Source organism: Oratosquilla oratoria, chromosome 31, assembly GCF_046742065.1.
Source record: "Oratosquilla oratoria isolate Oo_2021 chromosome 31, ASM4674206v1, whole genome shotgun sequence".
NCBI classification, from domain to species: Eukaryota; Metazoa; Arthropoda; class Malacostraca; order Stomatopoda; family Squillidae; genus Oratosquilla; species Oratosquilla oratoria.
The window spans coordinates 22,678,951-22,706,851 of NC_134807.1; the positions used below are offsets into that span (position 1 = coordinate 22,678,951).

General features: G+C 41.6%; 1 protein-coding gene across 8 annotated transcripts in view; it reads left to right on the forward strand.

The window, feature by feature from the left end:
* The window catches only part of LOC143041489 (solute carrier family 45 member 3-like), a 71,106-nt gene extending 46,803 nt beyond the window's left edge, over positions 1-24,303 (forward strand). For 7 of the 8 annotated variants that reach the window (XM_076213423.1, XM_076213421.1, XM_076213427.1 and 4 more), the window contains exons 2-7: positions 4,255-4,557; positions 4,868-5,045; positions 5,881-6,556; positions 12,091-12,337; positions 21,290-21,513; positions 23,646-24,303. In XM_076213423.1, the coding sequence (XP_076069538.1) occupies positions 4,323-4,557; positions 4,868-5,045; positions 5,881-6,556; positions 12,091-12,337; positions 21,290-21,513; positions 23,646-23,906 (1,821 nt within the window). In that variant the 5' untranslated portion in view covers positions 4,255-4,322 and the 3' untranslated portion in view covers positions 23,907-24,303. Of the gene's footprint in view, positions 1-1,903; positions 2,034-4,254; positions 4,558-4,867; positions 5,046-5,880; positions 6,557-12,090; positions 12,338-21,289; positions 21,514-23,645 lie in introns of those variants that run through there. The other variant, XM_076213425.1, reaches the window with a different exon arrangement.
* The last annotated feature ends 3,598 nt before the right edge of the window (positions 24,304-27,901 follow it).

A 27,901-nucleotide genomic window follows, 5' to 3' on the forward strand; every position in this document is an offset into this window, starting at 1 on the left:
GTCCTATGTTGATGTGCTCCGTGTCAGACGCCAGCGCCTAAAAAAATCATCAAACTGTGAACAACGATCATTCAAAACGTTTTGATGTCTTCACCCGTCTGGCATGAACCAAAATAGTTTAGTCCAATCCATTGGAGAACGCCAGCGCCTAAAAAATCATTAAACTGTGGACAACGATAATTCAAAACGTTTTGGCGTCTTCGCCCGTCTGGCATGAGCCAAAAAAGTTTAGTCCTATCCATTGGAGAAGTCGGCAAGGGATAAATAAATAGATTTAAATAAAATAAAATACAAGACACGGGATGCGGTTAAATGTGTCATGACAGTAATATTTTGTAATAAACCAGGCTTAGGACCGGGTGGCCGAATATTACATACCACTTGTGTAGAATCTATATCGTTTTTAATGATCGAAATTTGTCTTTATAGACATGTAACATCAATCCATTTTTATATATTTCCTCTTTACTTCCACGGTCTTTAGTCACGTGTTGGACTCGTGATCGACAGCTATTACCTTCCTCGGATGAGAGTTCAGAGCTCGTATATGGCCCGATGTTGTGACCTTACACAGACACACAAAGAGAGAGAACTCCTTGCCCACCAGAGCTGGATTGCCAGTTTGTAGTGCTATGATACTTTTTAGCCCTAGGCGGGGACTCGAACTCTGACCGTTGAGTGGCAGTCGAGCATGGGACCATTACACCAACAAGCTGTGTGCGTGAGAGAGAGAGAGAGAGGGAGGGAGGGAGAGAAATAGAGTAAATGGGGTATTTAAATGGTGGTTCGACCGCTGACGAAGAGAGCGAGAATATGTAAATGGAGAAAGATCATCAAAGAGGTCAAATTTGAGGTCGTGGAAGGAAACGTATTTTTTTTTCTTTTCTTTTTTTTAGGTCATACTTTTCCATTCTCCACTCATCCCTATTTCCTGCCTTCTCCCTTCCTTGTTCGATAGACACTTCACTCTTGCTCAACGCCCCTTTCATCCCATCCATCCATCTCATCCTCGGTCGCCCCCTCATGTTCACTCCATCCACCTCTGCCTTCCACACCTCTTTTACTAATCTTTCTTCCCTCATTCTTCCCATGTGCCCAAAATCATCCTCCCCTCCCCCTTCCTTTCGTTCCGGCCACCTTTCGGAATAGTGCAAAGACGAAATCATGTTCCCTTTTCATTAATCTGTAATTGGGGAAATTGCGGTAATCTGGGCGAAAAGTTTCGTAATTTACATAATCCCGGGAACCAGAAGCCATTCCCAATATTCTTTTTAACATTTTGGGAAAGGAGTTTTCGTTCCAAATATTGGAATAATAAAAAGTGAATACAGAGAACAGTTTATATTTGGGTGCCTCACATTCTTCCAAAATACGTTTTTTTTTTCTTCGTTTTTTTTCTTTTTGTTCCTCAATAGAGACGACTTCATGGTAGCCATCCCTTTCTCATGAATCCCTGAAACCCTTTTACTGAATAAAATTACCTGGCGGCAGTCCTAGAAAGTACACATCTATACAGTGGAAAGGTCAGATAGGGTTCACCCGTAGGGAGAAGGGGGGTTTGGCTAGTTAAAATCATGTGCAAGCGGAAGGCGAGAACATTCCAGCCAATTACATAACGAAGTTCCACAAGTGAAGCGATGGTGTCTCGTTGCTTAATTAAACGACAAGACTCGACGTTGGGGCAAAAAGCGAAATGGCATTCAAATGTATTACCCGTATTGTAGACTTACAAATTATACAGAGAAATAGCAACACAAAAAGTAGACTAATTCGTAAACGATGACAAAATCGCTAAAATCAGAAACCCGTAAAAATGAAGGGAAACGGTAACATTCTGGTCGGTTTAAAACACTTGTTCATTCGAAATTTATATTTAGCGAGAAACCCGTGACGTCACAAACACCTGTCTGTACACCTGTCGACCGTGTCAGCTCACTGGACGCGGGAGGTGCCCACAGTGAATGCTTCGTGTCGGCCTCCCCCCATCGTCAGGACGGCAAACATCACAGAACGCTCGTGAAGACAGGTCTTTGGTAAGTGAACTGACTGCAGGACTGTAAGAACGACCTGAGAACATTGACCATCACTGGTTGCTGTTGGTGGTAGGGGACTCCAAATCCTACCCAGAAGCAACAGCATACAACACAGCAGTTCGAAGTTTTAAGAATCAAATTAGAAAGCGCCTGAGGAAGTACCTTTGTGTGTTTAGTGTCTTTTTTTCCATACCAGGCTTCATTAGAGACTGAAAGATGCCCTTGGCTTGTTTAGCCGCAGTACTCTGTTGCATGTAATGTGCTCAACTTTAACGAACGAATCAATGTAATTTTTAGCAGATGCCAGTCAGACAGGTGTCCAACGAGAGTTAAGAACTGTGAACATATATTGGAAAGAAGACGTCTAAGGTTCTCGTAAAATATCTCCACCAGTGTGTGTGCCCTCAATTTCCTTAATAAGAAGCCCCCCCCCCAAAAAAAAAAAAAAAAACTAGTATTGACCGAGGCAGCCACATTCTTAGGAATGCCGGAGAATATATTTTTTTTACATCAACCATCGCCTGTGGATGACAAACACAGCCAAACCTTGATGATTCGGCTTCTTCGGGGGCCTGGGGTTTTTGAAATAACGAATCGTACGAATCTGTGTATTTTGTTGTTTGTTATTGTTTTTATTGTTATTATTGTTGTTGCTGAAATTATAATTGTTATCATTACCGGTATTAATAACAATGAAAATTATTATTATTATTATTATTATTTCGGGATAACGGCGAGTTATGGGTACGGTAGCCAAAAGTAAGGACAAACAAATGGGAAAACAAGATTGAGGTAGTGTCACATAACATCATAAAATAGTTTAGTAATTTAGTACTTAAAGCAGTATCTTGCTGTTGGTATGTTGTTTCACAGTTTGAAGTATTGAGTGAAAGATTACCGCAGATAAACACGACCGTCTCCTTTGTTGTCGCGTTACCAACCGACAACTCACATTTTCGGATACTAAAACGAAAATGAACACGGACTGTAGTTTACCAGAGCTCTACTTCTGGACAATCTCGCGCGCGTTGTAATTTGCGTGTGCTAGTCTATATTCGGAATCGATCAATTAAACGGTTCTGCCGCACCCTCCATATTTGTTTTCATCGTATATTCATAGTGCAACACGGAAATGAAAAAATGTTTAAGAAAAATGACTCTAAAGGCCGAAGCTTGATGTTATTACAGAAAAAAAAATTATGCAGTCTACCAAACAGATGATGCATGACAAAGTGAACGTGCAGATACTGATGAAATCAACAAAGCAATGTTTCTGTCAGGCAGTACTGTCATGTACATATTCATAATATTGAAAAGCATTAGAGTATATTATATGTAGAAGAGGTGAGTAGCATACGCTACGAGGCATAGCTGCGGTCGAAGCCGTCACCTTTGCCCTATGTACTTGCACTATTGGGGCAGGTAACAGTCTATTCTGGGGATGGGAGAGAAGTGCGGGAGTCGAACATGCGACGAAAGAGATCTTGGGGCCCAAGTGTCAGCCTCTCAGGGCTGCAACTCCAATTCAAGGTGGTGGTCAATGAGTTTTGAAGATTGTCAGCCAGGGGTGACTTGCAGTTACTTATCATTAACCCCGTCTCACATTACTCACATATAAAAGATTGAATGTATTCAGAGCAATTTCTTGCATGTGTTTGGACAACGGAAACAAATACTCATCACATCATACAAATATCCCATAAAAATTGCACTTAACTACACTTTAGTACTGAACAATAAAAAAGTGAAGAAAACCTTCAGGCAGTACAAAACTGTCTTGAAGTTTAATAACTCTATACCAACTCTGCTCCAATGGAACAAATACCTCAAATGCAATAATCACCACAGAGGAAGCACAGAACATATAGCATCATACACTTGCTCCAGAGCACTCAAAAAAGAAAACTTCAAGGAGTGACCTGTAGGCGAATTTGCTGGGTCTGGATGGATTCCTCAGAGCTGTAGGCCTTCATTAAAAAAAATCTAATGCAATGAATTTATTGATCAATTATGGTAAAACAATGGTAGATATTTTCTCAATCTTGTTTCTTATCTGAATAGAAGTCAAGCTAAGAAACCTTGCTAGAGCAAGGTTGGTGCATATACTTGGCTTTTAGCTGTGCATACAAAACTTTCCGTATGTAAAAGTGTGAATCTTACTTTTTTGATTTATGTATAGTATGAAAGGGATTATATTCTTATGTTATCATTTCTATTTCAGGATGAAGTGATAGCTTTTGTTTTGTGTCTGTGAATGGACCTTAGTGGCTCCAGTTGCAACGCCGCTGAATGGCCGTCACTCCCCTGCTGCCGGGACCTACCCATGGAGAACCGGCAGAGAAAAACAAAACAAATGTCTCAGAAAGGGATGGAAGACGGCCTAGAGGCATTCTACATCTCATGGGCATCAATGCCGTCGTATGCGGCATTGAGATGGTGTCTAGTGCAGCATTTACCTATATCCCCCCATTACTTCTTAAAGCAGGATTTACAGAAACACACATGTCCATTATTTTAGGTGTAGGTAAGTAGAAGTTTGTTTTACTTCTATATTTCAAGTTTCACCATATTCTTGAGGCCTAGGGTTGGGATTAATAACAATACCATCCACATATTGTGTGGGTGTCTTAAAAATGTGGAAGGAATAATGGATGTTGAACGATATGAATCTCACCTCATAAAAGGAAAATACTAAAAGAAAGGCATGGGTAAAAAATCAAAGAAGTAGCATTCTGCTACCAAGGCCAACTGTATATGCATAAATGAGTAAAATATAAATGTGTGATTTATCATGAGACTTAAATATTCTAATAGTAAGTTTGTCTTCGCAACAGCACCGTTCTTTGACCTGCTGACCGTGCCACACCTAGCAGAATGGAGTGACAGTTGCACATCACCATTAGGAAGAAGGCGTCCTTTCATTGTGGCACTCTCATTTATTGTAATGTTTTCCCTCATTCTCATCCCATATGGACCTAGCATTGGCGTTTTACAGCACAGTAAGGGTTTGAGGTATGTAGAATTTTGAAGTTTGTTCAATATATTCAGATTTTTAGTATCATTGTTGTCTACCTGTATACTAAGGGCCTCTTCCCACTTCTACCCATTTCACTCCCTTCCACCACCCACTTTTACCTTTCATCTCAGCTCTCTGTCTCCTGCCCACTACCCAGGTCAGAGTCCTATTTTAAATAATATTTAGTGACCTTAACCCAGTCTTTAGGACTTTGATGGATTTGAAGAAGGCATATGACATGATTGACTGGAAGATATTGTTGGATGTGTTGCAGATATATGGGTTAAAGGGAAGGTTGTTGAGTGTAGTCAAAATGTAGTTGAAGTTGTGTTAGAGTTGGGAGTGGAGAGAACAAATGGTTTGAAGTAAAGATGGGGCTGTGCCAAGGTTTTATAACGTCACCATAGTTGTTCAATGAGTACATAGATAGGGTGGTATGAGAGGTAAATGTGGAGGTGTTTCATGATAAATATGGCAGATTTGTTGTTTCCATTTCCAATAAGATATGAAGCACAGTTGAAAAGTGAAATGAACTAAGTTATAACTTCTATCTGTATAACAAAAGGCTTCATCTCCCATATAAGGAAGGTAGCTAATAACTACCTACCTATATACCAACAGGCCTCTTCCCCCTCACAAGTGAGGTAGCTACCCAGGCCATGTACCTACCTCATCCATTCCATTCCTACCCATTTCTCTTTTATCTTTGATCCTTGTGAATTGTAACTATTAATGACAAAAATAATAACAACAATAGGTATGATAAATAATGATATAATAAAATGCAAGGTAACATTCTAAATGGAGATATGTGGTCTTTGCTTATTGCAGTATGCTGGTGCTGGCAGTTGGTGTTATTATGTTGGACTACAGTTACCAAGCACTCTTCAACCCATGCGAATCATTAATCTCAGACCTGATGGCAACTTCACCTAAATCAGAGGAGCCTCTTGGCTTCATGGTGTATTCAGCGAGCTTATCCTTAGGATGCATCTTAGGCTACTTAATCGTGGCTATTGATTGGACATCTGTGGGTTTTATAAGAAGCAGTCAAGAACAGACAGTATTCTCTGTGATATTCATATTTTTTCTACCCTGCCTATTTCTAACACTTGTGTTCGCAAAAGAAAAATCTCTAAAAAGAACAGAGAACATAGATGTAGTGCCCATCGTACATGATGACAGTTCTATGTTAAAAGAAAATCGGATATGCATAAGTCCAACCAACAAATTTAGAGTGACACAGGAGTTGGTTCTAGACTTAAGTAAAGATAACACTTCTATTGTGCGTGATCAACCATCTGATGGTGGTTATGAGAGTGGCTCTAGTGATCCTGACGAAAGTGTAATCGTCAACATGTCATCAACGGATAGATTCTTGTGGCGATATCAGCGCTTTGCACTTCTTCTGCATAAGAATTCTCAAGTTTCAACATATTGTGTAGTGAGCACAATTCTTCGTCTCATCATCAAGCTGATTGTGATGATTCTCCTTTTGCCATATAAGGTGTGTTTATTTTGCTTTGTTTTTGGTGGACTTTGTATTATAATGTAATTTTGGCTTGATATTTCTGAAGCTCTTTGTTTCAGTGCTTACAATTGAATTTTGCAGGTTTGTAATGCATGATACATTTGCACAGAAGTACATTATGGTCTTATTTTTCTCAAAATAGTGTACCCAGGTGTTAATTAGGAGAGAGGAAGTGGTTTTTGAGGTAAAGGTGGGAGTGCATCAGGGATGTTTCATGTCACCATGGCTGTTCAATGTGTGTGTACATGGGTGAGGTGGTACAGGAGGTAAATGCGAAGGTAATGGATAGGGGATTGGAGATGGTTAAAGAAAATGGAGGAAAGTGAGAGGTGAGCCAGTTCTTGTTTGGTGATAACACTGCACTTGTGACAGGGTCAGAGGGAGGATTAGGGGAATTAGTGACAGAGTTTGGGAAGGTAAGTGATAGGAAAGAATTTGAGGTAAATGTGGGTAAAAGTAAGGTGATGAGATGTACAAGGGGAGGATGGCAGCAATTTGAAAGTAAATAAAGAGAGAGGCTGAAGAAAGTGGATAGCTTTAGGTATTTAGGGTTACATGTAGCAGGAAAGGGAGGATTGGAGGTGGAGGTAAATTGGAGATTGAGAGAAGCAAGTATCTTAGGAGAATAAAAAATGTAATGAGAAATAAGCATTTGGGAATGGAAGCAAAGAAGAGATTATATGAAGGGGTGATTGTGCCGACAGCACTGTACAGGGCAGAGACATGGAATTTAAGAGAGGCAGAGAGGAAAAGTTTAAATGTGTTTGAGATAAAATGTCTGAGAAGTATGGTAGGGTTTACAGGTTGGATAGAGTGAGAAACAAGGAGGTGAGGAGGAGAGCGGGGATGGAAAAGGAGATGGGAGACAGAGTTGATGAAAGAGTATTGGGATTATTTGGACACATGGGAAGAATGAGTGAAGAAAGATTACTAAAAGAGGTATGGAAGGCAGAGGTGGATGGAGTGAACATGAAGGGGCGACCAAGGATGAGATGGATGGATGGGGTGAAAGGGACGTTGAGCAAGAGTGGGATGTCTGTTGAGCAAGGAAGGGAGAAGGCAAGAGATAGGGGTGAGTGGAGAATGGTTGTGTATAGATGATGCTGTGATGCAAGGAAGGGAGTGGGTGGGGGATGGGGTGTTAGGGAGTAGTTTTGTGAATTATATTTTGGCTGCCTGAAGGGATTTCTCCCTGTCTTCTATTTTTCTGCATGAGGGGATGGGGGTGAGGGGTTGCCGATTAAATAAAGTGGCCTTGCGGTAGATGTACTGTGTCTTGCTGCATTGCTTCCTCCCCAGGACAGTGAGCGAGATGCAGGGATAACCCATCATCCATGAGGAGCTAAGATGAGAGGGAGGAGGGGGTGGTGGATGGGAGTGGAATGGGTGGTGATGAAATGGGTGGGAGTGGTTATATGCCTTTTGATTTTGGCTACCTCCCTGGGGAGGGGAGAAAATCCCTTGGTATATAGATAGATAGTAATTTCATTAGCTTACTTTTAACAAGAAATATTGGGGCTATTGTTTGGTCAATCATTTCCGTGGTTTTCTCGCGCAGCAACAGATTGATTAAAGGTGCCTTTTTGTAAAAGTGGTTGTGGTGCTTGTCTGGGTAATTGAAGCTGCTCCTAGGGATTGGTGCCTCCTATGTGAGAGCCAGTTGCAGGGGTTGGGAGTGGTCCCACAATGAAGATGCTGCCACACCAGGACCAAAATACAAAAATACATGAACAAAAAACACAAGTTTGTCAAACATTTGTCAACACACTTAATCACAAAACAAACACCAGAAAACTGTACAAGAAACTCAACTGCATTACATTATCTACCAATAACACAACACACTCTCACAGAGCAATAACCATAACAGTCAACTTATCCTCAAACAGATAACAAGCAAACATGCTCATAAATCATTTTGTACAGACAAGCCATCTCACCCCTCGCCCTGTTGACCAATGCATCATTTGACACAAGAAAGACTTCCCCACAGACCCAGACTACTCACCCTTCACAGACAGCTAGACAAAACATATACAGTGAGTCTTCCTTATACGGTAATTCTTTATCTGGTAAATTCACAGTTACGGTATTTGGTAATTACTACCCATGATTCTATTTACGGTAAGAAAAATTCACAGATACGGTATCCGCTAGATATTTTGAAGAGGAAAGAGCAGGGAGAAAGTATGTCTGCCATATCCTATTATCACATGTTATAATGGGTTCGGTATACAGTAATTTCAATTTGTGGTAAGGTTTTCAGGAACACATATATACCATATAACGAGGACTTACTGTAATCCATAACCTCAAGCATATATACACATGTGGACCTGACAGTGTAAATAACATCCACCAAAAACACATTGGACCACATGGCATATATGCACTCAGCACTATACCCGACATCTGGAAGCATGTGACAATTGTCACCATCCCCAAACATAACAAAGACCCAACAGTTCCAGCATAACACCACCCAATCACACTTCCCTGCACCCCTCCACAGTCATAAAATGCCTCATACTACAACCTGTCACACCACATACCCCCCTTGCTGAATCACAACACTGTTTTAGATCCCTACACTCCACAAACACTCCTCTTATAAGCTTCACACAAAGAGTTTTTTATGGCATCAGTCCAGGTAAGCCTACACACAACATTTCTCATAACACTAGACATGCATACACTCAGTAAATGAATTATGTGAGCCCTGTATGAGTTCCTAATCTCACTGAGATACACCACAACACCCTTCAGACAATTACAGGCTGCACAAATACTCCATCAGTACTTGGGTATACTGTCTTAACACCATGAAATGAAAGTCCTCAAAGTCAAGGATCACTTTCACATGAGAGGCAGACAGACACTTGGTGCAGCCTCCACAAACAGCACACCCACTATGCTACATGGCAGAACACCCACACATCCCATGAAACATCAAAACAACACCCAAATACCTATAACACACATACTCTCTTCTCTTCCTCCACAATCACCTGTCTCCAGAAGTATATCCATAATTATATCACCCACTGCTCCAATGAACTGAAAGACAATACATTGCTGCATACCATACCCCCTGATATCTATTCCTCTGAATCTCCCCAGAAAAGACAGTCCACCTGGCCAGATTGTGATGTGGCCACTATCCAGCCCTCCTAAGCTACCAGAAGAGGCTGTGACTCAGTAAGGGGGATATGTGGTGTAACAGTTCACCCCATACTATACAATACATCTTGGAAGACTGCATTGTACACAGTCATGCACATCAACAACACAATATACACTAAAGATTTGTGGGAAAACCCCATTCCAGGCATGGCATTCCTAAAGGAGATGGGACTGCATAGCCAGACAGGCTAGGGAATGACAACAGCAACAACAGACTGATTGATTTGATTCATAATTGTCTGGAGTAAACATTGTTATTGATGGTGGGCAGGGTCTCAGGAGTGGTGAGGTGGCAGGGGAGGGAAGGGGTGGCACTAGTAAGTACAGTAATGAGATATGTAAGAATGCAGTAGAGTGAAGAAAAGTGTCTTTGAGGATGTGGGCAAAGGTGAAATTGGGATTGAAAATATTGGCTTTTATGATTGTATATGACCTTGGTAATGAGGAAAATGAAGAGGAGAGGGAAGGATTGTGAATTTATTCAAATGAGTGTGTAGGGAGTCAATTAATCAATCAAATGTGTTGGGAGTTTTGGGAAGAATGTAAAATTAGTGGTGTTGGGAGATCTCTGTGAAGAGCCAGTAGATGAACCAGTAGGGAGGTACAGAGGGGCAGGCAGGTACGAACAATATCAGAGAGATATTAGATATGTTTATTGAAAGGTAAATGATGATGGCAAATACATTGTTTAAGAGAAGAGACAAGCATAAATATACTAAAGCCAGAGTGGTGGATGGGAGAGTAGCCGAGAGGGATTGATAGGCAGTGTAGTGATACCCTAAAGATGGAAGAGAGCTGGACATCAATATTTTTAGAAGAGAGAGCAGTGGATTATCTGATCCTCATCTATCAGAGAGGAAATTGAGAGTGGAGGTAAAATGGAATGGGAAGAAAAGGAATGGAGATTCAAGAAGTGCTGAAGGTAGCAAATTAAATGAAAAGCAGAAAGTATACCGCAAGATGCTGAAAGAAATATGAGAGGTAGTGAAGGACAAAAGAGAAACAGGAGTAAAAGAAGAATGGGTTTGTTTTAGGGAGGAAATAATAAAAGCATTCAAAAATGGTATATAGGATGAGGAGGATGGGAGGTAACAGGAGGAGAAATGAATGGTGGGGTGAAAAGGTGAAGGTGGTGGTGGTGGAAGACAAGAAACAAGTATATGAAGAATGTATGTAAATTAGAAAAAGGGAAGGATATGACACCCTCCCCAAACACTGCCTTGCGACACTGCCTCTGACCCAGGGCAGTGAACAAGGTGCAGGGATGACCCGTCATCCAGGAGGTGCCAAGATAAGAGGGAGGGTGGAGGGGAGTGGAGTGTATTTAAGGATGGAATGGGTGGGAATGATTTTTATGACTTTTTCTTTTTGGCTACCTCCCTTGTAAGGGGGAAAAAGCCTTGGTATATGTATGTATGTATGAAAGGTATAGAAAAAATGGTAGAAGCAAAACTCAACATGAGGGAGGCAAAGAGAAGAGCAGATGTAGAGTGGGGTAGGTGTTTGGTGGGGAATTTTGGGGTGGGAGAACTGAAGGAAATATGGCATCTTCAGAAGAAAGAGGAAAATGCTCATGTCATGCGTAAGCCGTTTTGCCTCTTAACATCAAATGCTCTAAGAACCATATTTCCATACCGAGGAGGTGTGGTACAGTGAATCCTCCTTATACAGTAATTCTTTATCTGGTAAATTCCCAGTTACGGTATTTGGTAATTGCTACCCTTGATTCTATTTACAGTAAGAAAAATTTACAGATACGGTATCCGCTCGTGTTTTCGAGGTAAAATTAGATATTTTGAAGAGGAAAGAGCAGGGAGAATGTACGTCTGTCATAAGTCGAAACTTGGATTTGGTATACGGTAATTTCAATTTGCGGTAAGGTTTTCAGGAACACATATGTACCGGTATAATGAGGACTCACTGTATTTACCCCTTTTTATCCTAGATGCCTCAAATTAAAAGAGTGAGTGAGGAGGTGGGGCTGGATAAGGTGGCCTAAACAGGTGTTCTTCTCATCTGTGTGATAAAATAAAAAGTTATAGGGATCCTGAATCAACCCTTTTGCTACAAAAGGAGTTTGTTGAATGAAATACCCTAGTAATAGCCAGAACAAATGTATCAGTTGTCTGTGGGAGTGAAAGGGATATAGGAGTACCCATTCTCTGTGCAAAGGATTATCTGTAGCTGAATGGAATCATTTGGCTGCACCCAGAACAAATTTATAAATTGTCAGTACCATTGACAGGATCAGTACCATAACTCAAATTTTTACAGAATGTAAATTCAGTCGTAGGAAAAAAATTAATTTACTTTCATTCTCATTTCAGATACTAAGACTGCCAGTCCATGCATGGCAACTACTTCATAAAGCCCCCGCAGTTCTGAAACGACTCTTCTTAGCAGAACTATTTGGATGGATGGGTTTTATGTGCCATAACATGTTTTTCACAGACTTTGTGGGACAATATGTGTATGGTGGATCTCCAGATGCACCAGAAGGTTCACCAGTAGCGTCATTGTACGACCAAGGAGTGCGTATGGGTTCTTGGGGACTGTTCCTTCATAGTCTTACAGGTATGTTTATTAAATATGTATTTTCCTAATTATATTTACCTAATTGTAGTATACAAGAGAGGAACAACACTTGTTGGATCCTGTCTCATATTCTCTAATTTTCTAAAAACCAAAACTCAGATTCATGTAAGGTTCCAACTTAATCCATATTTTTTATTTCCAATTATCATATTTACATTTGAACTTGTGTATTGTTTGAGCTTGGGCTATATCACCTAAGCAATTCTATATGGAAATCCGTAATTCTTCACATCTTTCAACATGTGGTCTTTCTTAATTTACTTCCATAATCTCTTAAAGCCCTCCCATTTTTAATCATATCTCTTCTATCAATGCAATCTATCCCCTGTAGTGACCTGAATACTGTAGTTGTCATGTCACTGCTTTCTCTTGTCTTTCAAAGTTGGCAGTCAGGCTTTTATTCTAATGCGTTGAGTGTGTATATATATATATATACATATATATATATATATATATATATATATATATATATATATATATATATATATGTTTTGTTAAAAACAACTGCGCATTCGGCACTACAAAGCTTCTTAAGTAGACTTTCAAGTCTTCTGAATGTAGATTTCTGTTTTTCACAGGACAGACGGAATAATAAATTTCCAGTAGACATTAGGAACTTTTGTTGAGAAAGAATGTACAGACGTTTCGCTAAACGCAGTTAGCATTTTCAATGTAATAGAGACAGAGAGTACAGGACATAATAAACATAGAAAGAAAGCTCTGGGAGAGGTCACAACATAAGACACGGGGGGAGGTCACGACGTAAGATACGGGGAGAGGTCACATTACATGTGTGGGATGACGGGGGGATTTTGTCACTGTGGGGCAAATGTCCGTTGAGGGCCAAGTGTCCTCTCTATGAGTCTGGCGGAACGTCGGAGAGGGACTTGGGTGTCGGTGTGATTGGAAGGTGTGTTGTTGTGGTAGAGAGGGCTACTAGTCCTAGGGAGGGGCTTCATACTGGGGAGTAATGTAGGGGCTTCCACTTGTCTGTTGATAGTTGGTTGTATGTCTCGTATGATAATTGCTTCCAGGAAGAAAAGTCTAGACTTTTCTGATTCCTTGGCGAGAATGACGGTGTTGTCTTCTAAAAGTTTTCTTGTGATTTGTGTGTTGTGTTTTTCTAGTAGGTGTAGTTTGGGGCCTCCACTTGACAAGTGGGAAGACATTCTTCTCGACAATGTCGTTCTCGTTTGGCCAATGTAGCAGTCGAGAGGCGTACAGTCCTCTAGGGGGCAGGAAAATTTATATACTACGTTGGTGCAAGCGGGACCTTCGGGGCGAGGAGAAGTGTTGTTTCTAATTAAAAGTGTAGCTGTTTTTTGGTTGCGGTAATATATAGAGAGACGAACTTTGTCATTCTCACTTTTGGGTGTTATGTTTCGATGAATAATCCTATTCAGAACCTTCGCATCTTCCTTGTAAGCTGTGGACATTTGGGCACGGTAAAACAAGGTAAAAATCTCACCTTCGCCTGCTACTGGGGTGGGAGGCCCGTGGTACCATTTGTTGATGACACTTTTTAAGACACGCTGGCAGTCTTGATTGGAATGTCCATTATTAACTAGGACTTGAGTGGCCCTGTTTATTTCTGCTTGAGTGGAGGTCCAGCGTGAGCAGCGGGTGAGTGCCCTCCTAAAGAAGGCACTAATGGTACTGTCTTTATAACGTTGGGGGCACTCACTGTTCCCATTAAGACAGAGACCAGGGTTGGTGGGCTTAACATAGACGGAAGTGGAGAAGTTGTCGCCCTCCACGTCACTTCGATGCAGCCAAACGACTCCGAAGCAACAAGGACATTACTGTTAGAAGGGCCGACAAAGCTGCAGTCTTCGTCCTGATCTCCACTGACGAATACCTTTCGAAAATCGATGATATTCTCATGGATTCTACTAAATTCAAAAGAATCCACCGTGACCCCACCCTAGACATCATAAGAAGTACCAACAAGACCATAGACGCCATTAACGCCAAGAACGGAGGCGTTAAACTCACCAAAATTTCCGGTGATTTTAAGCCTGGCTATTTATACGGAAACGTGAAGACACATAAACCTGGGTATTGGTTGCATGTTGTTGTGGGGTCAAAAGCTGCTCAGTAGCATACAACTTATACTTTAGGGTCTATATGGGGCACCCCTATGGACCAGAGCCACACATAATTTTGTCTGTGATAGAGAATCTATTCATAGAGAAATGATGATACTTTATTATATTGCAACTGTCCCTTTGTTATGCAGTTCCCCCACTCTTAATACTGCCCTGTACCACTTCTCTGAATATATATATATATATATATATATATATTTACCCTGTGGTAGGGGAGAAGAATACTGCCACTGTGTTCCTACTTGAGTTGTAAAAGGTGACAAAAACGGGATGGGGATAGGACTAGGCATCCTACTTTCTGTAGCCCCAAAGGGGATGTTCCTAAAAAAAGCAAAGGCATAAGACGGTCTGGGAGGAGTTTTCCAACCAGAACCCTAAAGTTTGGGTCTTTTAATGTGCATAGATGTGGTACATATGAGAGTAAAAGGGAAGAGATAGGCAATATGTTGTGAGAAGAAAGATGTCTTGGCATTGAGTGAAACTAAGTTGAAAGGGAGGGGCAAGTTAGAGTTTGGAAGTGCAATTGGGATGGTATTAGGAGTGAAGAGAGGATGAGAAAGAGAAGGGGTGGCTATATTAGTTAGTGAAGAGATAGGTAAATGTGTGGTGGAATGGAAGGAGGTTTCTTCAAAGTTAATGTGGATGAAGGTGAAACTGGGAAGGAAGATGTGGGTTTTTGTAAGTGCATATGGGCATGGTAGTGAGAAGAATGTAGAGGAAAGGGAGGTTTATTTTTTATAGATTTAAATGACTGCATAGAGGGTTTAGGGAGAAATGCCAGTGTAGTGGTATTGGGAGATTTTCAAACCAATTGATGGAGTGCTTGGGATGTGTGGAGTTCAAGGAAAAAATCATAGTGGAGAGATGATGATGTGTCTAGAGAGTTGATGATAACAAATACAGTGTTTAGGAAGAAAGTCAAGCATAAGTACACATGGGAGAGGGTGGTGGATGGAAGGGTGGTAGATAGGGCTTTAATGGACTATGTAGTGGTAACCAGGAAAAGAGTAGGAAGAGCTTTGGATGTACATGTTCTAAGGGGAGAGAGTGGGGGAATATCAGATAATTTTTTGGTGGAAGGTAAGTTGAAAGTGGAGGTTAGATGGAGAAAGAGTAAAAGGAAAGAAGGGAGGTGCTTAGAGTAAACTGCTTAAATGAGAAGGAAGAGGAGTAGTACAAGAAGAAGCTGAGAGAAAGAAGAAAAGGACAGAATGTTGGGAGCTGCTTAGAATAAGCTGCTTAAATTATAAAGAAAAGGAGAAGGAGTACAAGAAGAAGCTGAGAGAGGAGTGGGAGTGTGTAAAGGATAGAGTAGAACTAGGAGTGGGGGAGGAATGAGGATGGTTCAAGGAGGGAGTCGCAAGGTATGCAATGATGGTGTATGGAACAAGGAGGACAGGAAGAAATAGAAGGAAGGATAGTGAGTGGTGGGATGATGAAGCAAAGAAGGTTGTAGAAGAGAAGAAACAAACATTCATAGATTGGTTACAGAATAGGATGAGAGAATCATTTAAGAGGTACAAAGAAAAGAGAAGTGAAGTAAAGCATAAAATAAAGGAGGCAAAGAGGAGAGCAGATATGAAATGGGGTAAGGGTATGACAGAAACATTTGAAAGTAATAAAAAGATGTTTTGGAAGGAACTTATGAGAGTAAGAGGAGGTGAATCAGGTAGAGAAGAAAAGGTAAAAGGGGCAGATGGAGAGATGATAATGGAAGGGATGGCAGTAAAAGGAAGATGGGCAGAGTATTTTAGGGAGTAGCTAAATATGGAGGAGGATAGGGAGGGAAAGGTAGTTGCAATGAGAAGCACTAAGAAAAGGAGTGATAAAGGAGGAAAATGGAGGAAAAATAAGAAAAGATGAGGTGAAAGCAATTATTAAAGTGATGAGAGCAGTTAAGGCACCTGGGTTTGATGGGTTTCATGCAGATTATCTTAAAAAAAAAAGGAGGTACAGTAATGGACTGAGTGGTAAGATTGTTTAATATTGTCTAAAAGAGGGTAGAGCACCAGAGGACTGGAGGAGTGCCTGTATAGTTTCACTTTACAAGGGAAAATGGGACAAGTGTGAATGTAGTAGTTTCAGAGGGATCAGTTTGTTGAGTGTAGTTAGGAAGGCTTATGGGAGGGTTTTGATTAGGAGGAACAGAGGGAGTAATTGGTGAAGAACAGTGTGGGTTTAGGACAGGTAGGGGTTGCATGGATCAGATTTTTGTGGTAAGGCAGATATGTGAGAAAGCTATATGAATTTGGAAAAGGCTTATGACAGGGTAGAGAAGAAAGGCACTAGGAGGTATTGTAGATATATGGGATAGGAAAGCTGTTAAGAGCAGTCAGTAGAGCCTGTATTAGAATTAGAAATGGAGACAGTGAGTGGTTTGAGGTGAAGGGGGACTTTGCCTGGGATGTGTTATGTCGCCTTGGCTGTTCAATTTATACATAGATGGGGTGGTGTGAGAGGTAAATGCAAGGGTAATGGGGCAGGAATTGGAGATGGTTAAAGAAAATGAGAAAAATGGGAGATGAGCCAGTTTCTGCATGAAGAGACGGAGAGTGGGGGCTCGCTGATTATATGAACCGGCCTTACTGTGGATGTACTGTGTCTTGCTACATTGCTTCTGACCCAGGACAGTGGGCAAGGTACTAGGAATAGCCAAGATAAGAGGGAGGAAGGGATGTGAGTGGCAGTGGAGTATGTGGGAATGGAATGGGTGGGAGTGGATTTTATGCCCTTGGTTTTGGCTACCTCCTTTGTAAGGGGAAAAAAACATACATACATACATATACCAAGGCTTTTTCCCCCTTTCAAGGGAGGTAGCCAAAAAGGGAAAGGCATAAAAACACTCCCACCCATTTCATCCCTAAATACACTCCACACCCCTCCCACCCTCCCTCTCATCTGAGCACCTCCTGGATGATGGGTCATCCCTGCACCTTGCCCACCGCCCTGGGTCAGAAGCAGTGTCGCAAGACACAGCACATCCACAGCAAGGCCGCTTCATTTAATCGGCGACCCCCCCTCTCCGTCCCCCCTTGCATATAAGGAGAGGACGGGGAGAAATCCCTTCGGGCTGCGTCAAATTTTGCTCACACATACTACCTCACCCCCCACCCCCCCCGCCCATTCCTCCTCATGCAATCACAACATCATCCATATACAACCATTCTCCACTCACCTCTGTCTTCCGTCCTCTCCCTTCCTTCCTTCCTTCCTCAACAGACATTCCCCTCTTCCCCAAAGCCCCCCTCACCCCATCCATCCACCTCATCCTAGGACGTCCCCTCATGTTCACTCCCTCCACATCTGCCTTCCATATCTCTTTTACTAGTCTTTCTTCACTCATTCTTTCCATGTGTCCAAACCATCCTAATATTCTTTCATCAACCCTATCTCCCAGCTCCTTTTTCACCCCTGTTCTCCTACTCACCTCCTCATTTCTCACTCTATCCAGCCTAGTAACCCCCACCATACTTCTCAGACACCTCATCTCAAACACATTCAAACTCCTTCTCTCTTCTTCTCTTATGTTCCATGTTTCTGCCCCATACAGTGCTGTTGGCACAATCACTCCTTCATACAGTCTCCTCTTCGCATCCATTCCTAAATGTCTATTCCTCATTACACTCTTTAATCCACCAAGGCATTTACTCGCTTCTCTCAATCTACATTCTACCTCCACCTTCACTCCACCTTTTCCTGCTACACTTGCACCCAAGTATCTAAAACTATCCACTTCCTCCAGTCGTTCTCCCTTAATGTTCACTTCCAGTCTACTGCCATTTTCACCCCTTGTACATCTCATCACCTTACTTTTACCCACATTTATCTTTAGCTTTCTTCTATCACATACTCTCCCAAACTCTGCCACCAGCTTCCTCAATCCCTCCTCCGACCCTGCCACAAGCGCAGTGTCGTCCGCAAACAACAGCTGGCTCACCTCCCACTTTTCTCCATTTTCTTTAACCGTCTCCAATCCCTGACCCACTACCCTTGCATTCACCTCTCGCACTACCCCATCCATGTATAAGTTGAACAGCCAGGGCGACATAACGCATCCTTGACGAAGTCCCACCTTTACCTCAAACCACTCACTCTCTCCATTTCTAATCCTGACACAAGCTCTACTACTCTCATAAAAACTCTTGACAGCTCCCAGAAGCTTTCCTCCTATCCCATAAATCTGCATAACCTCCCACAGTGCCTTTCTGTCAACCCTATCATAAGCCTTTTCTAGATCCATAAAAGCCCAAACAACATCCTTCCCCTTTCCTATAGCTTTCTCACATATCTGTCTTACCACAAAGATCTGATCTACACAACCTCTACCTGTCCTAAATCCACACTGTTCCTCACCAATTACTCCTTCTGTTCCTCTCCTAATCCTCTCAATCAAGATCCTCCCATAAGCCTTCCCAACTACACTTAACAAGCTAATCCCTCTGAAACTACTACATTCACACTTGTCCCCTTTTCCTTTGTAAAGAGGAACTATACATGCACTCCTCCAGTCCTCCGGTACTCTACCCTCTCTCCAGCAAACATTAAATAACCTCACCAACCAGTCCACCATCACTGTACCTCCCTTTTTCAGACATTCTGCATGGCATCCATCCAGACCAGGTGCCTTACCTGCTTTCATCATCTTAACAACTGCCTTCACCTCATCCTTCCTTATTTCTCCTCCATTCTCCTCACTCATCACTCTCATTTTCTTCGCATTTCCCATTGCAGCTATCTTTCCTTCCCTATCCTCCTTCACATTTAGCAACTCCCTAAAATATTCTGCCCATCTTCCCCTTACTGCCTTCTCTTCCATTATCATCTCTCCATCTGCACCTTTTACCTTTTCTTCCCTACTTGATTCGCCTCCTCTTCCTTTCTTAATTTCTTTCCAAAACATCTTTTTATTACTTTCAAAATTTTCTGTCATACTCTTACCCCATTTCACATCTGCTCTCCTCTTTGCAACCTTTACCTTTTGCTTTACTTCTCTTTTCTTTTCTTTGTACCTCTCATACAACTCCCTCGTCCTCTTTTGTAACCAATCTGTGAATGCTCGCTTCTTCTCTTCTACAACCTTCTTTGTTTCCTCATCCCACCATTCACTACCCTTTCTTCTATTTCCCCCTGTCCTTCTTGTTCCACACACCATCCTTGCACACTTTATGACTCCCTCCTTGAACCATCCCCATTCCTCCTCCACACCCATCTCTACTCCATCCTTTACTCCCTCCCACTCCTCCTTCAGCTTCTTTCCGTACTCCTTCTCCTTTTCCTTTTCATTCAAGGAGTTCACTCTAAGAACCTCCCTACCTTTTGTCCCTTTCCTCTTTCTCCATCTATCCTCCACTCTCAGCTTACCTTCCACCAAAAAATGATCTGATATTCCCCCACCCTCTCCCCTTAGCACATGTACATCCTTAACTCTTCCTATCATAATCCTATTTACCACTACATAATCCATTAGCGCTCTATCTACCACCCTTCCCTCCACCACCCTCTCCCATGTGTACTTATGCTTGACTTTCTTCCGAAACACTGTATTTGCTATCATCAACTCTCTTTCTAGACACATTTCCACCATCAACTCTCCACTACGATTCTTTCCTGGAACTCCACACTTCCCAACCACTCCATCGATTGGACCATTTCCCACCCTAGCATTAAGGTCTCCCAGTACTATTACATTGACATTTCTTCCTAAACCCTCTATGCACTCATTTAAATCCATCCAAAAGGCCTCCCTTTCTTCCACGCTCTTCTCACTGCCAGGCCCATATGCACTTACAAAGACCCACATCTCCTTTCCCAGTTTCACCTTCATCCACATTATCCTTGAGGAAACCTCCTTCCACTCCACTACCTGTTTACCTATCTCCTCACTTACTAGAATAGCCACCCCTTCCCTCCCTCGCCCTCTCTTCACTCCTGATAACCTCCCACTTACACTCCCAAACTTACACTCACCCTTCCCTTTCAACTTAGTTTCACTCAAAGCCAACACATCCATCTTTCTTCTCACAAACATACTACCTATCTCTTCCCTTTTACTCTCATCTGTACCACATCCACGCACATTAAAAGACCCAAACCTTAGGGTGCTGGCCCGAGGCCCTCCAGCACCCCTTATGCCTTCACTTTTATTTTTAGGAGATATGCCCCGTGGGGCTACAGGGAGAAGGATGCCTAGTCCCAATCCCCGTCCCTTTCTTCTCGCCTCTTACGATCCAAGTGGGAATACTTGGTGGCAGTATTCTTTTCCCCCACCACAGGGAAAAAAAGCTGTTGGTATATGTATGTATATATACAATATTATGGATAGGGAAAGCTGATCAGGGCAGTCAAAAGTTTTGTATGAATAGGATGAATGGTTTAAGGTGAAGGTGGGACTACACTACAGTTGTATTATGTCACCATGTTTGTTCAGTGGGACAGGATAGGTCTTAGGCCTACCCCTGAGGATGGTGTGAAGGTTTTTCAATATGTAAATGGATGGGGGTGGTATAGGAGGTACATGATGGGCAGAAGAAATCTTGATGAAGATAAAATATAATGGAATGAAAACTCAATCTGTATTTAGTGTTTACCTCACCACCCTGCCACTCATGTAGATTTATTTTTATTTTATTATTATTATTATTTTTTTAATGCTCACTTTCACCTGGAATTTGATCTAACCACCATCACTCCATTTGTCACCACCACTAATAATGAGCAAAAAGTGTGCTGAGGTATACATATTTTTAGAATTGCATAAACTGCTCACACATTTAAAAAAAAAGCATTATGTTACATGATATTTTTTCTCCCCAATTATTTACAGCATGTGTATACTCCTTCTTCATTCAACCATTCTTTATTGGATACATGGGCCCACGAAATGTATTTGTGGGTGGTCTAGTCATCTTTGCTTTCTCCATGATGGCAACTACTGTATCCCCATCAGTAGTCTTCCTTAATGTTGTCACTGCCATATCTGGAATTGGATTTGCAGCATTGACATCTACGCCAAATCTTCTTGTCACTCTGTACAACTCCAATAGACCTGTGAGTATCAGTACAAGTGTCTATTGAATTGAATTTTTGTGTAAAGTATCACAAATTTGGGTCAGTGAAAGGTACTTGGTAGTGGTCTTGTAGATCTATCTATAGACCAAAGTTTTTTTTTTCCCTCTTATAAGGGGGTTACCCAAGTCAGAAAGCACAACCACTCATATCCATGCCACTCCCATCTACTGCCCTTTCCTCCCTCTCATCTTGCTGGCCCCCCCCCAAAAAAAAAAAAAAACTCATTGTCTATAAAACTTTATTATCCTCACCCCTATCTGAGAGAGTAGTCCTGAGGAGCTGATACTTAATCTCTGGAGAGGAGAATTGACAACCCTTTTTCCTTCTCCCACTAGTTGATACAGTGAGTCCTCCTTATATGGTAATTCTTTATCCAGTAAATTCACAGTTACTCGTATTTGGTAATTACTACCCTCGATTCTATTTACGGTAAGAAAAATTCACAGATACTGTATCCGCTCATGTTTTGGAGGTAAAATTAGATATTTTGAAGAGGAAAGAGCACTGAGAAGGTACATCTGCCATAAGTCGAAACTTGGGTACGGTATACGGTAATTTCAATTTGTGGTAAGGTTTTCAGGAATGCATATGTACTGTATAATGAGGACTCACTGTAATACTAATGCAACTGAAACTAGTCCAAAGTTTCCTCCCAGAGCGATCCATGTGAGGGCCCTGGAATTTTTGGTAGCTAGAGTGGGAATGTGGGTTTCTAGTTAATGAAATGCAGCAATTTTAGTTATTATAATTAATATCATTAATATTATTATTTTGTTATCATTCCTATTATATTATTATTTTATTATTATTGTGGAGGTAGAATGTAGATTGAGAGAAGCAAGTAAATAACTGGGGGGGGGATTAAAAAGGGTAATGAGGAATAGACATTTGGGAATGGATGCAAAGAGGAGATTGTATGAAGGGGTGATTGTGCTGACAGCACTGTAGGGGGCAGAAACATGGAACATAAGAGAGAAATAGTTTAAATATGTTTGAGATGAAATACCTGAGAAGTATGAAAGGGATTATTAGGTTGGATAGAGTGAGAAATGAGGATGTGAGGAGAAGAGTGAGGATGGAAAGGAAGTTGGGAGATAGAGTTGATGAAAGAGTATTAGGATTATTTTGACACATGGAAAGAATGAGAGAAGAAAGATTAGTAGAAAAAGGTGTGGAAGGCAGAGGTGGAGGGAGTGAACATGAGGGGGCGACCAAGGATGAGGTAGAAGGGCATTTGGAAAGGGGAATGTCTATTGAGGAAGGAAGTGAGAAGACAGAAGATAGCGAGTGGAGAATGGTTGTGTATGGATGATGCTGTGATGCATGGAAGGGAGTGGGTGGGAGATGGGGGGGGGATGAGGGAGTATGTATGAATGATATTTTGACGCAACCCAAAGGGATTTCTCCCCGTCTTCTCTTTGCATGAAGGGACGGAGAGGGGGAGGGGGTTGCCAATTAAATGAAGCAGCCTAGCTGTGGATGTGCTGTCTTGTTGCACTGCTTCTGACCCAGGGCAGCAGGCGAGATGCAGGGATGACCTGTCATCCAGGAGGAGCCAAGAAAAGAGGGAGGGAGGGATGTGAGTGGGAGTGGAGTATGTGGGGATGGAATGGGTGTGAGTGGATTTTATGTCTTTGTTTTTTGGCTAGTTCCTTTGTTAGGGGGAAAACCTTTGTTATATGTATGTATATATATCTATATATTAAGGGCTTCTTTCCTCTCATAAGGGAGGTAGCAAAGTCCAGACATATACCCTACTCCCATCCACCACCTTTGTTTCTTGGGAATAGTAGTGATAGCAATATCTATAGTAATTATTATATGATAACATTAATTGTATGCTCTAACTTGGTCACCCATATAAGTGAGGAAAGGCCTTTTGGTATATCTATGATTATTGTCATACATACATATACCAAAGGCTTTTTCCCCCTTACAAGGGAGGTAGCCAAAAAACAACGGCATAAAAACCATTCCCACCCATTCCATCCCTAATACACTCCACTCCCCTCCATCCTCTACCCTCCCTCTTATCATAATTCAGTTTTTATTTGGTCAGGATTGTAAATGATATATGCTTTGATGTTGAAAAATCTTTTTCATCTTTGCAGCTGTATTACTGGGATGGTGGCAGCAAAATGATGCATCAAGAAGTGGTGGGTCTTGGCAGGGATGTTGCATTGTTGGACATGGCCTACTTCCTGGCACAAATATTTTTGTCTTTAAGTATGGGTCCACTTGTGGACCTCACAGGCTCTGCACTTCCTTACATGGTAGTAGCTGCCCTATCTGGGCTGGCTGCTGTCTATTGCTCAACCCATGTTGTATTTGAAGAAAGACAGCTGTTGTTGTTAAAAAATGGACAGTTTTAATGTTTTTAGGAGTGTGTGATCACCACATCATAATTTAAATCTCATGAAAATCATGTGAGTTAGCATTTTAGTTCTTTACATCCCCAATTTACTCATTATTCATCCAAAAAAAAAAAACATAATTTTTTTTTCTTCTTTCAAATTTCATTGATGAAAATACAACTTTCATAGCTCATAGGAATTTTATTACATGCATGAGTGTTTACCATGATCATATGTAGACTTTAATTTCAGATTTTGAGTTATGTTGGGAAAGATTTTATTGTCATGATGCAACTTTTGAATATATTTAATATTACATGTTTATAGTATATACTTGACAAATTCTTACTTAGAGTTTGAATTATTTTGTTATAGAAAATAATATACATATATGAGTATTAAACTCGGAGTTTCCCGTGGTATAGTTTCATTGAAATCCTTATGGAAATTGGTATTTTTTCCCCTCACACAAACCCTTCAATGAGCATGATTTGCACATAGGCCAATTAGTATATACATACACCAAAGGGCCCTTTCTGCCAAATAAGGGGGTGGTTGAGTTAAAGCATACACCTGTCCTATTCTTATCCAAAAACCATTTAATTGTTTGCCCCATCTTAGCTCCTCATGGCTCAAGGGTCATCCCTGTCCACTGCTACACTGCTCAGGTCAGTGGCAATGCAGCAAGACACAACACCTGAATCTGGTTTAACCCTGCTGCCCTCATTACATGGCAACCCCCTCTCCTCATCTACTCAACTAAGATTAAAAGAAATCTCTTTGGGCCATGTTATTTCTTCATCTATTTAAAATCATTTTCCATTCATGTCTATCTTTTGTCCTCTCCCCTCCTCAACAGACATTCCTTTTGCATCTAGTGTCTCCTTTGACCCATCCATCTTCATTCTTGGTCTTCCCTCAAGTTCCCTCCAGCCACTTATATTTTCCACATTCTTTACTCTGTGGTCAACCCCATCTGCCTGGTATTTCCACTCCACCACATGTTTCACTCTATCCATCCTCCAAACCCATCATACTTTTTAAATGCTTCTCAAACATGTTCGCCTTTTTGCCACTTTCAAATTCCAAGTCTGTTCTATACAGAGATGTGGGCACATTCATTTCCTCATACTCGTAGCATTCATTCTCAGATAATGTTTCTTATAATAATTTTCATTCCCCCCAAGAAGGTTATTTGATTCCCTTATTCTATAATTTGCCTCTGCATCCATTCCTTCACTCCCTGCTAAATGTGACCCCAAAAGTTTAACGTCTTCATTGTCTCTAGCCTCACACCCTTTCAGTTTAGTTCCAACCCACCACCACCATTACACTTTGTACATCTCATCATCTTTTGCCTACATTTATCCTCTCACCTCCATCAGGAGGTGCAGCCCTGAGGGGCCGACACTTGGTCTCTAGACTGGCCCCAAGATCTCTCTTTATCAGCTTCAACTGCGTTACACTTTTTCACACATGGAGAACTGACAACTGGCAACTGCTTTCCTCTCCCTACCATTGTGAGCTGGTAACAGAGAAACAGTCCCACAGTGATACAACATACAACAGTCCAAAATTTCTTTCCAGAGAGATATGTGGGAGGTTCTGAGGATCATTGCCAGCCACTGTGGGGCTGTGGGCACTTAGTGAAACTCAAAGCAACAATAGAATGATTCCCCTCATATCCTTCCAAACTATGCTACCAACTGCCTTAGTCTATCCTCCAACTCGGCAGTGTCATTCATAAACAATAAATGACTCGTCTCCCACTTCCTTCTATTCTCACCAACTCTATACCTCTGCTTAGCACCCTCTTGTTTATCTTCCTGATCACCCTATCCACAGGTAGTGTAAGCATGATGACACCACAACTCTGACACAACTCCACCTTCACTTCAAACATCTCATTCTTTCCATTCCCACAAACCACGGAGAATAATAACAGGGTGTACCAAAGCCATCCTAATAGAACATCAGCATGCAGAGGCTAAAATCCTCTCCATAGAACTCCATATGAAACTGATAGATACACAGTTCTATGCAAGAACCATCCACCCTACTCCTCCATCCCATTTCTTCACACAAGCACAACCAACTGAATGCAACAAAATAAACATAATAGTAACACACTACTCAAACATTTACAACAACCCTCCACTTACACCACACAACACTTCCATACTTGTCTTGTAGTTTTGGTATCTGGGGACACACTGCCTTATGTATAGTGAGAAGTACATGTGAAGTTTCTTTGTATGTTGGAATGTCTGGTTGTGAAAGAAGTCTGAAATTGGTGTAATCAGTTCAACCATACTGATGAGGTGCTAGCATGTATTTATATGTGATACTTACTGCATCTCTGATGTCTGCTGTTTTATAGAGTGATTAGATAGTCATGAAAGTATTTGTGCACTGACTGAAGATTGAACCAGGACCTTCTGCATTCTGAGGCAGGAATGTTAACCACTGCTCCACACAGGCCTATAAAAACACTTTCACATTCAAATCACAAAACAAGCACTTCAAGGCAGGCCACCAAACTCATTACTCCATCAAACCCCTCCAAATATTAGCCCCACAGAAAAATTCTTTCCGAGAGAAGCAAGAACCACATTTGCACAATTACATTTATGTCACTGTCCAGCACTAAAATAATACCAAAACAGAATAGGCCTAGCTGTAGATACTGTACAAATTACCCAAGATGCAACCATCATGATGAGTGAAGAGAATGGAGGAGAAATAAGGAAGGATGAGGTGAAGGCAGTTGTTCAGATGATGAAAGCAGGTAAGGCACCTGGTCTGGATGATGCCATGCAGAATATCTGAAAAAGGGAGGTACAGTGATGGTGGACTGGCTGGTGAGGTTATTTAATGTTTGCTGGAGAAAGGGTAGAGTGCCGGAGGACTGGAGGAGTGCCTGTATAGTTCCTCTTTACAAGGGAAAAGGGGACAAGTGTGAATGTAGTAGTTTCAGAGGGATTAGCTTGTTAAGTGTAGTTGGGAAGGCTTATGGGAGGATCTTGATTGAGAGGATTAGGAGAGGAACAGTGTGGATTTAGGACAGGTAGAGGTTGTGTAGATCAGATCTTTGAAAGCTATAGGAAAGGGGAAGGATGTTTTTTGGGCTTTTATGGATCTGGAAAAGGCTTATGATAGGGTAGACAGAAAGGCACTGTGGGAGGTTATGCAGATATAAGGGATAGGAGGAAAGCTTCTGGGAGCTGTCAAGAGTTTTTATGAGAGTAGTAGAGCTTGTGTCAGGATTGGAAATGGAGAGAGTGAGTGGTTCGAGGTAAAGGTGGGACTTCGTCAAGGATGCGTTATGTCGCCCTGGCTGTTCAACTTATACATGGATGGGGTGGTGCGAGAGGTAAATGCAGGGATTGGAGATGGTTAAAGAAAGTGGAGAAAAGTGGGAGGTGAGCCAGCTGTTGTTTGCGGACGACACTGCGCTTGTGGCAGGATCAGAGGAGGGATTGAGGAAGTTGGTGGCAGGGTTTGGGAGAGTATGTGATAGAAGAAAGCTAAAGATAAATGTGGGTAAAAGTAAAGTGATGAGATGTACAAGGGGTGAAAGTAGCAGTAGACTGGAAGTGAGCATTAAGGGAGAGCGACTGGAGGAAGTGGATAGTTTTAGATACTTGGGTGCAAATGTGGCAGGAAAAGGTGGAGGTAGAATGTAGATTGAGAGAAGCGAGTAAATGCCTTGGTGGATTAAAGAGTGTAATGAGGAATAGACATTTGGGAATGGAGGCTAAGAGGAGACTGTATGAAGGAGTGATTGTGCCAATAGCACTGTATGGGGGCAGAAACATGGAACATAAGAGAAGAGAGAAGGAGTTTGAATGTGTTTGAGATTAGGTGTCTGAGAAGTATGATGGGGGTTACTAGGCTAGATAGAGTGAGAAATGAGGAGGTGAGGAGGAGAACAGGGGGGGAAAAGGAGCTGGGAGATAGGGTTGATGAAAGAATATTAGGATGGTTTGGACACATGGAAAGAATGAGTGAAG